At 46.9% G+C, this 14,497-nt stretch overlaps 1 protein-coding gene across 1 annotated transcript in view; it reads right to left on the bottom strand.

Moving 5' to 3' along the window:
* Positions 1-1,548: 1,548 nt before the first annotated feature.
* Ido2 (indoleamine 2,3-dioxygenase 2) overlaps positions 1,549-14,497 on the bottom strand; it is a 36,341-nt gene continuing 23,392 nt past the window's right edge. Inside the window, exons 7-10 of the mRNA XM_005066487.4 lie at positions 13,319-13,436; positions 10,828-10,879; positions 3,783-3,931; positions 1,549-2,619 (exon numbers count right to left, since the gene is read on the bottom strand). Of these exons, the coding sequence (XP_005066544.1) occupies positions 2,270-2,619; positions 3,783-3,931; positions 10,828-10,879; positions 13,319-13,436 (669 nt within the window). The 3' untranslated portion in view covers positions 1,549-2,269. The remainder of the gene's footprint in view (positions 2,620-3,782; positions 3,932-10,827; positions 10,880-13,318; positions 13,437-14,497) is intronic.

Here is a 14,497-nt window from a genome sequence, read left to right as displayed (position 1 = left end):
CATTTCAGCAGGAAGTAACTCTAAGAAAAACAACGCCCCCTTTCTCTACAATTGGTATAGAGTATTTTGGTTTTTTTTTCTCTCATCACTGAAAAAGGGCTAATTATCACCTTCTTAGTGTTGGTTTTAAGTTGTAGGGTTGGGTGTGGAAGGTGATTGTTAGACTCGGGTATCTCTTATAGAAGTTTAGGGATATGGATGGAAAGAGTGTGTTTAGGATGGGATATAGGTAGATTAACATATCTTCTTGTGAACTAATTTTAGCAACTATTAGCTATAGATAACTTAAATTGTTAGATTCTTGTATGTTGACTCAGGAGGGTCTTCTTTCTGTTTACAATGTTTTTCACACAAATATAAAACTATCTTTATGTATACATTTTGTATATTGATACAACTTAGGATATTTTATCATATTGCACTTTACAATTCTACCTCTAGTCAAGGCATTTCAGTTACATATCTGTTATTGACGTGTGTGTGTGTGTGTGTGCGTGTGTGTGTGTGTGTGTGTGTGTGTATTTTGAAGTCATTATCCTTGCTAAATTATTTTAGGAAGCTTTAGCCATTGAGCAACTATGTTTCTGAGAATTACAGATTATAGTTATCCATGCTTCTTATACCTATGAGGTTAGTCAGACATAGATATTTGATCTTCAAACACTTCTAAGACCTGCAGAATATGGCATTTAAATGTTTTAATATTAGTACTCTGTTGACTTGAGACACAATTGCTCCTGACAGCACCCAGCTATTCCCGAGAGTATGTTGGGCGCTGATGACACTCCATTTGGAGTTCATTCTCTCCTCAACTACTAGCCTCTTGGGCAAAGAACTGACCCCACCTCGACTGCTGACCTTGAACATGCTCTCCTAATTGGGCTTGCAGGAGATAAACTTAAAGAAGACAGCTGAACCCTGCCAAGCCAGAGTAAGACAGTTTTTCAATTTCCCTGCTTCTGAAATGGTCCATCTGATACTTTAGGCCTTAGCCAAAGTTGGTGCTCCGATGTTGCTGTGAGACCTTAGTGACTGTCTAGGTAACCTGCTGTTTCTGTCTTTGCTTGTAGCTTTGGAAGTCGCATGCTTGAACTAGCCTACCCTAGTATTGTTATTTTCCTTCTCAGGTCTTTGATGAGGTTGAAGACAAGATAGTCATAGCAATATACTCTCTTATCTTAGACAGACAAGATTTAGACTTTTCAGATTAGGACTGCTACAAGAGTAACCTCTGTTATACCTTTACCCTGATCCTGGGCATGTATACTGGGCATGGAGTATATAACTACTGCTTAATGTTGCTCTTGCTGATAGTAGGTTTTAATTTGTGTATGTTTACCTTTCCTTTTCCTGGAGTATACTTGACATTTGTTATCATTATATATAGTTTTTTCATCAGGCTTCAAACCTTCTTCTTTAGACTAAAAGGGGAATTGTAGGCATCTGGTCTGTGGACCTGAAATGGCAGCCACACCCCTTTGGGTGTGGCTTCAGGCAGACAGAATCAGAAAGAGAGGAGCTTGAGGTATGGCTTTCCCTTGTGCACTCTTTTTGGTGGGTCAGCGGATCCAGTAGGGAAATGCACTGATGGTTCTTTGTATTTTTCTGTGTAATTGTCCCCAATAAACACCCATTTATCATTTATCTTAGGTCTAGTGATATAATTATATCCTGGCCTTCACTTGTCTGGGGTACATAGTTAAATCCTGTTTCAAAGACAAAAGGGAGGGAAGAAGAGGAGGGGAAATGAGGAGCAGGAGCAAGGGAAGAAGAGGAAAGGGGAGTAAACATGGAGGACAAGAAAAGGAGAAAATGGGGGGATGAGAGAGTGAGGGAACAAGGAGGAAAGAGGTGAGTGCAGGGAAAGATGAGGTGATATGCCCAAAGGCAACTTGATTCTTTTTAAATTGAGCTTTGGTGTCTCTGACTTGCCCACTGAATGGAGACATAGTTTTAGCACTCAGCTGTGAGGCAAGGGGATTGGGCAAGGCAGAAAGGTTTCTAGCAAACCCAGTGTCTGGGGCTGGGGTGGGAGTGGGAACCACAGCTTATGAACAAAGAACATGGTGTTCTTTGGAGCAAAAGTATGCTTGGGCTCAGGCGGAGCTCTCATCCTGGCTCTGACTCCCACAGCATCTAAGCACAAGGATGCAGGACATGAACTGCTGAGCACGAGGATGCAGGATGTGAACTGCTAAACACAAGGATGCAGGAAGCACAAGGATGCAGGACATGCACCGCTAAACACAAGGATGCAGGACTTGCACCGCTAAGCACAAGGCTGCAGGATGGCCTCCACGGTCTTCTCCTTGATGCTCTTCAGGAAGCTCATCACTGCAGTGCCCCCAGTGCCCCTGTCCTCCAAGGCGTGGGGTAGGAGATGGCTCAGCATTCTGCTCCTGGCCTTGGCAGCAGCAGATATAATGTATCGTGCCACCATGTTGATGTGGTGACTGCGTAGCTCTGCCAGCGCTTCCACACACTGGTTATAGGCCACCAGGCAGCTCCCGGCACCAGAGGTCAGTACATAGTTCCTCAGTGAAGGAGATGAATGGAGGTCCTCCAGGAAGGCCTTATGGGAAGGAGGCATGTAGTCTCTCATTCTTTGCAGAAAACCCACTAAAAGAAATAGCCCAGAATAACACCTTAGCTCAAGGCCAACATTCAGGAACCTTTGCCTGCTGCGTCATACACACGGGTACCAGAAATGCTTGATAGACTTCTCACTCAGCCTACTCGGGCTTTTGTTATAGCTGTCAAACACTCAAATGTACATTTCTGGATGTTGACAGGAGATGCAGACAAGAAAAAGAAGCAAACATCTCTCAGATGATAAAGCTGGACAGGGATCTACTAGCCAGAGTGTACGTATCCCAAACCAAACGTAAATGGCATGACATTTCCGGCTAAGGGCCATGAGGCATGTCTACAAGCATGCGTACAAACCTTACATTGACTGGTGGAACACCCTGGTGAATTCAGTTTGCTAGATGCTTCCTACAGGGGGTGAGGGTGGAGGGTGGGACCAGGGTAATGGAAGTTACCAAGTACAAAGAGAAGACACTGGGAAATGAGTATTTTAGTAGAAAACCGGAGAGGCCAAAATACTGATTGGACCTTTAATTAATGCGGTTTTCTTGTTCGTTCATTTGTTTTTGCTTTTCATTGTTTTGTTTTGTATAGAGTCAGTGGCTAACACTGATTACTGAAATCCAGGATCAACCCTGAATGTTCCAGAGAACAGTGCAGATAAGACAAGGGAGTCTCAGTTTGGTTCTGATCCAAGTTAAAGTTTGGTAGCACGAAATACCTTTTTGTATCAGTTAAGGGCACAGCTCTACGCTGGCAGGCAAAGCAATAACTATCTTCAAAGGCTTTGAAGTGATGGGCTCCCTCTTCTGGCTAACATGAATTCAGTGGGAGGCTGGGCCGTTTCATGGGAAGGGCATCAGCAGACAAGTTCAGGCCCATTACTGCCTGCTGCAGACTGGGCCACACAAGGTCCTAGCCTTTGAATTTACAGACTAAAGACCCAAGCCCACACAACAGTGAACAGACCAGGTACTGGCTATCTTTTAAGACTTGGAAACGAACCCAAGACCCTGAGGAGATCTGATGCCCTGATATTGAGTAACACACAAACACAGCTGCCTGGTGATTTAGGCAAGTATAAACTTCAGGACGATTTCATTTACACCTGGTTTTATGAGTTGGTAAAAACACCTCCCTATTCTCTCTAATTGTCCCCTTGAGGAACTGGGTGAGATCAGAGCATTGCTTACCACTCTCCTTGCAATGCCGAATGCCCAGGAACTCATCAAAGGCCTGAAGCACAGAGCTCTGGGCTGCACTCCCTCCTGAGTACCTCAGAGGCTCTGTGGCCACACCCTCATAGACCAGCCCCGTAGGCATGGCTGGGTTGTCCTTCCACCTAGGCAGGAGCCAAAGGGGAAAAAAGAGTGAGAGGGATGCCCCACGGGACAGTGTCTTCTCTGCCCTGGACACTGAGCCATTGAGGAAGTGGGTGTGGCATCAGCGGTGGTCAGTGATTCAAACAGCTCCATCATATGTATATACATGCATCTGTTGCATCAGCACCAAAGAACAACTAAGAGGCTCTGAACTAGTCCCCACTTCCTCTGCTAATCTCAAGCTCTGTAGCAACCCCACAAATACAGCATCCCAATCACACACACGAACACCCAGACACTTGGCTGTTATTTCCTGAAGCACTTTGAAACGTTCATAGCGCTAAACCGGTGGCTAGGCTTTGATTGCTCCGTGAGAACTGTTATCAAATAGTTGCATTTGCCACATTGATGGCAAGCATGACTAACAAGAGCAGAAATATAACCAAGGTTGTGTGCACCAGAGCACACAGACGGTTGCAAGGACAAAGCCTGGAGCCCCTGCTCGCATGCCTCTCCATCCCCCTCCAACCTCTCCATGTCCCTCTCTTTCCATCTCTCTCTCTCTCACCCTTTTATTTACCCCCCATGACTTTTCCTAGTCTTGACCAGGTACCTGAAGCATAAGGAAGCATAGCATATCACCCTGGCCCCTCTGGTGCCTTTAATTGATAAACACATACACACTCACTCCCTGGCCACTTGGGCAGTAGATAAGGCTAGGCAAGTTTGACCTTCTTTCCTAACACAGCAAACACTTGAGTTAAGTTCCCAGACTCCCAGCATAACAGGATCTGACACACTCTGCATACATCCCAAAGTTACTAGTCTGCAGTCTCTTTTCCTGAGAACTTTATCATCTAGATGTCTACCTTCCCCAAGAAGTATGTTTTCCTATTTTGCAAATGAACAAAGCATCTGGGTGACATGGTAGGTTGCAGATTTGTACCAGTGTTTCTGTCATTCTAAGCCATTGTATTCAGAGAAGGGACACGTGGACCCCATGTAGTCAACAACCACGGGTTCACACACACACACACACACACACACACACACACACACGCACGCACGCACGCACGCACGCACACACGCACGCACACACACACACACACACGTACGTACTTATCCTGGACCTTCTTCTAGACTCTACTCTAGGGTTGCAAATGTGGCAAGGAATCAGGTTGCCACATTTGGTGGCTGTTTGGGGTCAACTGCCTCATGAGTGTCCATGGTTCTCAACTTGGGCAGCCACGTTCAGGAAGGAGGTGCAGCAGAGAGGGCAGAAAGGGAGGATACACAAGAAGGGGGCTCCCCCAGGATGTGAGACAGGGTCTCTATTCTAGGAAGACACAGAATTTAAGCTCAACTGTGCTGTGATAGTTATTAGACCCGGCTTATCACATTTACCCTCTCAGAGCCTTGGCGAGCTAGTCTGAGTAGTCTAAGTACGGAAGATCCTGAGGGAGGCCATGCCTGTGTTAAAGATTCTACAAGGCCAACCGACTGACTGGTCATAGAGAGTTGGAATGTTGAAGACTCTGGCAAATGACACTGGCCTATCTTTAACTCTGTCCTGCTGACCCACTATCTATATGACTCTTTGGAATGTATTATTAGCAACAAGTTTCTACCACCCCGAAGCTGAAAGTGCCATCAAATACCATCTGCATGTGACCTATGTACAGAGTCTTCCTTGTTTTGCTATAGCTTGCCTGCCTGAGGTCCCTACCAGTATACTCCCACAATCCCTTCATTGGTAATGCTCTTTTACCCTTGCTACAAAATCTCTTCCATTCATTTCCACATTGGACCATGTTATTTTGGGACAACTTGAATCGGTGTCTCTGGATATTATAACGTTTGGGCACAGAATAAACTAAGTCTTATTCCTTTGAGTTAAGAGCTGTGTTTTGCATTGACATTCATACTTATCTTGTTGGTCACTGTAAGAACTAACTCAAATAGTATTTGCCTGGAATTGATTAGACATCCAGTAAACCCCAGCCACTTATTGTTCTAGAAACCCCAGGGAATAAGAATGCCTGCTGTTGCTCTCATCTCTCGGCCACAATGGACAAGCCTTTCTGACATGTAGGGAAACCTGCTTCCTGAACCTGTTCCTGGAGTTGAATGGGCTTCAGAGAGGTCTGTGAACAGCCCAAAGAATCAGAGTTCAGGGCTAGTGAAATTGGAAATGACATTTTATGAGGAAGGAATGCTGTGGGGATAATGAACCTGGTCCACACCAGCACCGTGCTGTGATCTGTGTGAAGAGCGGCCGTGTGCACACACGTGCTGTGATCTGTGTGAAGAGGGGCCGTGTGCACACACGTGCTGTGATCTGTGTGAAGAGCGGCCGTGCGCACACACGTGCTGTGATCTGTGTGAAGAGGGGCCGTGTGCACACACGTGCTCCCACTTCTCTGTGGTCTGTATGAAAACCCACAGGATTCATAGCCTCCAACTCCTCCCTCATCTTCAAGATGATTGACATTTCTGTCTCAGCTGTTTCCCTTTTGGTCCACCCCTGAACGCCTTCTTTCCAACCTTGTTCTCCACCAACCTACCTCTCTCAGAAGGTGTACTAAGAACCTGAAGCCCCAGGCATGTCCCTAGTTAGCCTTGAACTAACTCAGAAAGGAAGCCAGCATGGCCCATGCTGTCTGGCCTTCACGATGATTGGCATCTTCCTCCTTATCCTGCACATCTGACCCTGCTCTCCAAGCCCACGCCCTCCTCAAGGTCATAGCCATTGTTCCCTTTGCTTGCACAGGAATCCACATGGCCTGCTCCATTGCTCATGCATATCCGTCCACACATCACCTGGGATGTGACATTTCTAGATCCCAATAAGCAAGATACCTGAGCCACCACACCTAGTGGTCCCTCCCTAGTATCCTTCATTCTACCTGGCATTGCCCCATGCAGTCTCTCCTTGTAACATACACTGTAGGACGTTTGCTTCGATTAGGTTTGTTTGCCTAGAATCTTCTCTCCATCTTGAAATCACAAGCTCCACAAGGGCCACATGGTTGCATTTCTTCACTGCTGTGTCCAGCAAGTACAACAGTGTCTGGAACGTAGTAATCCCTCACCATGTATTTATTTGATGAATGAATGAATGAGTGAGTGAAAAATGAGCATTCCACAAGTCAGTACTGAAGGGACTCTGGCCAGCTCGAGTATAGTGAACAGGCTCAGGCAGGCCCTACCTTTCTCTCCCTTTCCCTCTGTTAAAAACCTTCAGATTACATTCCTAAAGCTAGCCCCTAAGGTTCATTCCCTTATTTGGCCAATCCCTCTTCCTGAGGCTGACTACCAAGGTCCAGCTATCAAATTATTGAAATTCAGCAATCAAAAGCCCCCTTGGCTCACCTAATTAACACATCCAATCAAAATTAAACACCTCATCCTAACACGGGGTTTCCCCCATCTACCCTTGTGAACCGCCTTTTCCTATTGGCCAGTCTGTCTCCTCTCTATCCATAGGCAGTCCTTTGTCCTGCTGGGACAAATGCCCCGCCCCTTTTCCCTTGTTCCCTTCCCCTTCTCCCTCATCCTCTATCTTGTCCAGAGCTACATCCTAGCCCATTCTAACACAGACTTCATCTCCTCTTAAAATGATACCTGCAGGGTCATTCGTTGCTGTTTTCTGCCTGAGTCAGAAAGCAACTGCTTTAACTTTCTTCCCTGCTTAGTAAAGGATCTCTGTGAAAACAGGTATTTGGGTGTGGTTTGTGGATAATTAGGGTCCAGGAGGGAGTCCTCTTCAAGTATGACACTGCCAGAAGACTCCAGCCAAGTGCTTGAAAAAGCCCAGCTACCCTATGGGATATGGCAGAGGCCAGGAACACATCAGAAAGTGCCCTTAGGACACACACAGAAGTGCTTTGCTGCAGCCAGCCATGGTGGAGGTGATGCCGGAAACACCAGCAGAGGGAAGATGACAAAGGATGGGTCTGCTGTCACAGGCCACACTCTGCAGCTGTGTGAGACTCGCCATCTGTGTGAGAGACACTGAGGAGACCAAGGAGGTCAGCATCTCCCACAGCCACCTACAGGCTGGGCTGCTGTTTATGAAGGGACGGGGCCCTTTTCATTTCCGGTCTCTATGGTGGGTTATTTTTAGCCTTTCTGTTGTTATTTCTAGCAATCCCAAGGAAAGGGGAAGTTGAAGGAGACAAGAAAAATGAAGTGACAATTTCCCCCCAGAGGAGCTCCTGGCCTTCCTGGGAACTCTGATGGGCTGGGAACTAAGGGGACTCATCTCATTTCCACATGAAATCATCTTCTAAATAAAAGTATATTTTAAGAAGCAAATGAGAAATCACAGGCCAAAAGCAAGGCAAATGCAGAGCGGGAAAACTGACATTTTAAACACAAGTCTATTGGAAATTCTCAACAATCCAGATGTTTTTGGAAGTATAGCTACACTTAGGATTTGGTATGACCACTTAGCCACACAGGAAACAGTCTCAGGGTTAGAAGCAGAGGACACCAGATGAAAAGTACCATTTCCCCCACCCCGAAGTAATTTTGATGAAAACCAAGCTACCTTCTGGTTCCTATCACACCTCTGACAAAAGAGGAAGTAGAATTTATTCTTTTGAAAGACACTGGTGGGTAGAATTCTAAAATTAGCTCCCCAAGATTCCCAACTGAATTCCTAGGACACTTAATACTATGAGAAGTTCCCATCACTGAGATACATTATATGACAAGGCGGAAGGACTGCTCAGAATCAGTTAAGGCTGCTGATCAGTTTAGCCTTCATTTGGGAATTTCCATGACTCATCCAAATGGACTGAACCCAACCACATGAGCCCTTTTAAGAGAAGTTTCCCCTGGCTGGTGGTCAAAGGAGACATCAGGAAAGTGTGTAGTTCCAGAAAAATTCCAATGCCACCACTGTATCAGAAGCCACAACTTGCGGTGATTGGGGGTCAACATAGGAGGCCTCTAGCAGTCCAGATATCATTTCTACATGCCCACACATGCAGGCAAGCAAACAAGCACACATGCATGCATATATGCACATACACACACCAAAGCAAAAGCTCAACTTGCTAGCACTGAGTTGGGAAGCAAGGTTTCACTCACATTCTCAGCTAAAGCCACCTGGGCCAGGCACACTGGTGTATATATACCCATAACCCCTGAGCAAGGGAGGCTGAGACAAGAAGTCACAAGTTCAAGACCAGCTTAGGCTACATACTGAGATTTTTGACTCACCAACCCAATAATAAGGAGAGTCCAGTCCTCTAACTACCTTGACTCTAGTCTCTGAGCTTGCCCGGGCTTTGGGTCCACAGAACTGAGGAAACGGCCAGGTGTTTAAAGCAGCTGATCTTGTGGTGGTGGTTTGTACCACACAGGGAACTGACAGGGGCTTCCGAGCAGGGAAAAGTACAAGGAAGTCCAGCTCACTGACCCACTGACCGGTCTAGTACATGCTTGCTGGAGGGTCTCACAAAAAAGAGGTCTACATTACCCCCTTAGATCAAAACTGTTGCCATGGTGAAACACCTGAAAGGATCAACCTATCCTTGGACCTTTGATCCCAGCACCTTGGCTGTGGCTGGGGGATGTATCATGGTTGGTGGAGGGAACATGGAGGGCCAGGGTCCCACAAGCCTTTTAGGGGCATGATTTCTTCCCAGGAGTCTCTACCTCCTAATGCATCCATAACTTCTCGGTAGTACCATAGGCTGGCAGCCAAGCCTTTCAGCACACAGTCTTTGGAGCTGCCTAAAATCCACACTGTGTGTCCCTTTAGACCATTTCCCTCTGTATTTTCTCTTGATACTCTCTGGAAATCTCCTTGTGTCTAATCCTTACTCCCTGCAATAGGATTCACCACCCAAGCCAGACCCTGCCCCCCTTAAAGTATCCCACGGCTCTCCAATTTGAAGAAAGTGCAATATATATATATACATATATATGCATATATATATTCATTCCTTTTTCTCTTAATGGGACATGGCACTATAGATTTAGCATTTGGTCTGTCTCTTGCTGTGTCCAGACACTACTTAGATTTTTTTTCTCTCAACAGCATACAGCATCCATGTACCTCAAAGTCAACAAGACACAGACATTCAAAAGTGACTCTGGGAGTTGGTGAGTTGGAGAATTGGATATGATAATCTGACTAAGATCTGTCAAGGTAGGGATAACTAGGAGAAGAATGGTGTGTGTGTCTGTGTGTGTGTGTGTGTGTGTGGTGAGTGTGTGTGTGTGTGTGTGTGTGTGTGTGTGTGTGTAGAGCAGGAGAGAGAAAAGGAGAGAGATGGACATATGGGGGGAAATCGTATAGGCGTGAGACATAACAAGGGTGCCCACAATCAGTAAAGAATGACCTAACAAGGATCTCCAATTATTCCTGCTACCACCACATAGCAAAGCAACCAGACTGTATTCCCCACAACTCGGAAGGCCAGGCAATCTAAGAGCAAGGCAACAGTGGTTTGGTCAGGTAAAGACCTGGACCCTGGTTTGCAGATGGGTCACTGGATACTATGCCCTCATAAGGTCAAAGAGCGAAGGGGAAAACCGTGACTATTTCTTTCTGGCCTTCTTCTCCTCTCCCCGATTCCATTCTCCTCCCTCTCCTCCTCCTCTTCCCTCCACACCCCTCTCCCTACTCCTATCTCCCCCCGACATCAAGTTGGGCTTCTAAGAGTATCCAGGCTGATGGCCAGTGGCAACCCCTTTGCACTTAAGGACCCAGGCTTAGAGACCTTTTCCCTCTGATGGTGTGTGGGGTCTGTCCTCCTAGAACAGACCCAGGTGGTGACTTTGCCAGATTCGGTCACTTGCTCTGTTTCTTACTTTAGGAAGCTTCTGTCTGTCTATCCTCATACAAATTTGGGAAACTGTGTGGAGGTCTTAGGCGGGAAACCATCTGAACTCTACTTACCCAGAGAGGAAGATCCGGATGACCGTGTAAAATATGTCTGGGTCTACATAATCTGGAAAACAATCAAATGTGAACCTTACCACAGGCAAAAAGCAATTGGCCACATGTGGCTGGACCCGCTGCTTTCCTGGGGCTCCCCCACCCCTATCTGATCTATGCAGAGCCCAGAATGGAAGCAACAGATGGAATGTTCCCTTGCAGAGGGCATGGGCCCTCACAGGGCTGTTAATCCATTCCGTATGCTCGCCTCCTCTGGGGTGCTTTGGTTTTCTACATTTCACCAAAACCTCTTTTAAAACGTAACATTTTAAATAGACGCAATGTGCGAGAGGATATGGTAAGCCAAGAAAAGAAAATAGCACCCCTTCCCCACAGGTGAAGCAAAAGCAACGACCAATGCCCAGAAGTTCCTGTATCAGCTGAGGGCTTCCCATGGGCTGTCACTTGTCACCGCAGGTCAACAGAGCTGTTAGCCCCAAACCGCGTTGGCCAGCATGGGCAGCCATGCTTGGGGAGGATGGGTTCCACTCTGACTCCTACTTAAGGAAGCATGCCATCATGGTATCATACAACCCCAACTTTTCAGCGGCAGATTGCTTTAATTTTTAATTTTGCTTGGTTATGTATCAAGGTCACTTTGTTGCCTGTGGCAAGCTGGGCAGGGTGGGGCTGCCTCACCCTGAAGGTGGCGACATCAGCCCTGGCAGATGCCAAGTTAATGCCAGAGGACTATGGGGTGAAATTTAACCCTAAAGTGAGCCCAGGGCTGAAGGCGGGGTATTAACGATTTCACTAGACCCAAGACAAATGATAAATGGGTGTTTTATTGGGGAACAACTTACACAGATAACAGTAAAAACCTGCCACAACTTTCCTGCTCTAGAAGATACAGTCTCTGCCCTTCTGATGCGATCTGCAACCCAAGAGAGAGAGAGCCCTCCCTGAGCTTCTCTACCTTCCAGTCACAGGACCTGAAGCCACACCCAAAGGGGTGTGGCCACTAACACAAATTCACTGGCAAGATGAGATGCTACTACACAAGAGATGTGTCTATACGAGAGATGCCACCTCACGAGAGATGCGACTACACAAGAGATGTGACCACACAAGGCCTTCCTCTGGCCACATCGTCCAGGGCCAAAGTGCTTCAGGGTTAGCAAATGTGTGTCCCCACAGAACCGCTTTCCTGTCTGGCTATGTATTTTCCTGGTGGTTCCTTGACCACTTCATGATTTTTTTGACTGCACTCTCTGGTCGTTTTTGCTGTTGCTGTTTCGTTTGTTTGTTGTTTGCTTTGCTTTGCTTTGCTTAGCAAGAGCCCTGCATTGCTTTTCGGTGGCTGGAGGGGACAGCACCTCATCACCACACTTAACTGGGGTTGCTTTCTTGAGCCCTGTCTACACTGGTTCCTTTGGTTGACACCGTCGTGTCTCTCTCCAGGGCCTCAATAGCATCCTTCCAAACCTTCTGCCTCCCCGTGTCACCTGCTCTGATTCATGGAACACACCGTGGCACAAGTAAGCTCTTACAGCCCAGTCACACCAAAGCCCTTTCTTCTTAGAGTCTTAGTAGGCGCTGGCCAACCTTCCACAGTGACCTCTAACCACAGGAGGCATGTGGACGCCGTATACATGGTAGGGTGGCTGCTAACCACATGTGGTACAAATGAGATTTGTTTAATGCCTTTGGCAAGCAAAAATTCTTAACTGAAATATGGTGACAGGATTGTCCGTGAACTCTTACATAAGAAATGAGTCAGTAAGAGAAGGTTGGAAATATAGTCTCCCATATTTTCTTCTGAAATTGTTATCCTTTGTATTTATGTTCTTATCTATTATTATCTGTATGTACTATGAGAGAGGACGTAAATTCAATTTCCCTCCTTTGTTGACACAGTCTCTCATTAGATTTTCTTAAAGGAACCTGCCTTACACACCCAGCAAGCACAATTGATCAATCTCTGTGTTAATGAAAATGAAAGAGCTGGCCAGATGTTTTGAGTCTCCAGAAAGAGTTGGCCATCAGGGAAGGGGGTACCAGTTTCGTCTTCCTTGGGCAGCTCCTGCCAGCACCAGTTTAGGTCACAGAAGTCTAAAGCCAGGCTCAGGTGTCTCAGAACCACAGAGAGGAAAAGCGAATGAACCAGAAGGGGCTTGCAGACACCTCCACCAGAAAGTCTTGCTCCCAGCAGCCTAGCCAGGGAGACTGAAGCACAACCAGGCAACGTTCCCCTTGTAACCCACCCAATCTGCCCGGTACCGCAAAGGCTCAGCGTACCAAAGACGTATCTGAACCCTGAAGAAGGCAAACTGCCCCAACCACGGGAAAATATACAGAACAATTCTACCACCGGAAAAATCATTCTCTGAATGATTTGGTTCATGCTAAACTAAGGTGGAACATTAGCGCCACCTTGTGGCGAGCTTTACCATCAGCCACGTAGAGCCCCACCCAGGTCCAGGCCACTAGAGGCTCTAACCTTGCTTCTTACCATGCATCTGGGCCAAGGCTCTGGTGATGTCCTGGATGGAGAGTCTCAGCTGCTGCAGAGCCTGGAGCAGGGCGTCCTGGCTTCGTTGCAGAACGGCCTCCACCCCCTGAACCAGGGCCTAGGGATGAGATTCACTGCCTCAGTTTCACTATTCTCCCTTAAAATCCAAGGGGGAGGCAGGTGGGGCGGGTGAAGCAGCCTGCACACCTGGCACGCCTCAGGAGCATAAGCTATGAGGTCAGGGCCCTCAACATTAGCATTTTCTCGTTGGTTCTGGGTTTCCCATATCATGGTTGTTTCTACCCTCGCCTCCCCAGCTGGGACATCCTCCTGCAGAGCTCTTGTGTGATACGGGACAGGTTCCAAAGACTCCCCAGCTTCACAGCTCCAAAGAGGACGCCCTCCTTGTCTTAGACTGATCTCCTCAGCTGGACTGATGAACTAATCTTCCAGTGGACACGGCAGACAAGGACTCAAGGGGCCACAGGATTTCACTACAGTGTGTGTAGGTGACTGGGGCCCAGGCCTGGCACAGGCTACATTCCTGCTAGACCAGGAACTACACCCAAGTTCCTACTTTCACTTTTCAGAACGAAAGATTCAGCAGTAATTATGCCAGGACTGGACACTCTACTGAACAGCAGGCGCTCAGTAAAGCCATAAATCCAGCATAATCTAGGGATAAAGGTGAGATATGAATGTTCCTGCTTCAATGTCTATTGTCTTATACCCAGCCCTGCTAGAAAGAATGAGAAAGAATGGGGCCTGAAGGGGGGGGGATGAATTTTGCAACCCCCCCAGGGCTGGGTCACCTGGGTGACCTCAGTAACACCTGCTATCTGGAAGAGCCCATTTCTTCTGAGACTTTGCAGAATTGCTCTCTTGCAAGAAATTCACACACACACACACACACACTTATACACATACACATAACACTCACATACTTATACACATACACACATATACACACAACTACATTCACACACTCAACACACATGCACACACACATACACATACACTCACACACTCAAACACACACACCTCAGGTCTTAACTGAGCCTCCATTTCTGGGGGACATTTGCCTGATCCTTCAAGCATGGATTTGCTTTTATCTGTCTCTTCGTAGAACACCTTTTTTTTTAACCTATGTGACTCTAGCTTCTGCAGGACCATGAACTG

Source organism: Mesocricetus auratus, unplaced genomic scaffold (genome assembly GCF_017639785.1).
Source record: "Mesocricetus auratus isolate SY011 unplaced genomic scaffold, BCM_Maur_2.0 Super-Scaffold_100026, whole genome shotgun sequence".
NCBI lineage: Eukaryota > Metazoa > Chordata > Mammalia > Rodentia > Cricetidae > Mesocricetus > Mesocricetus auratus.
The sequence above is the reverse complement of the archived record's forward strand: the minus strand, read 5'-3'. Positions and strand labels throughout refer to the sequence as shown.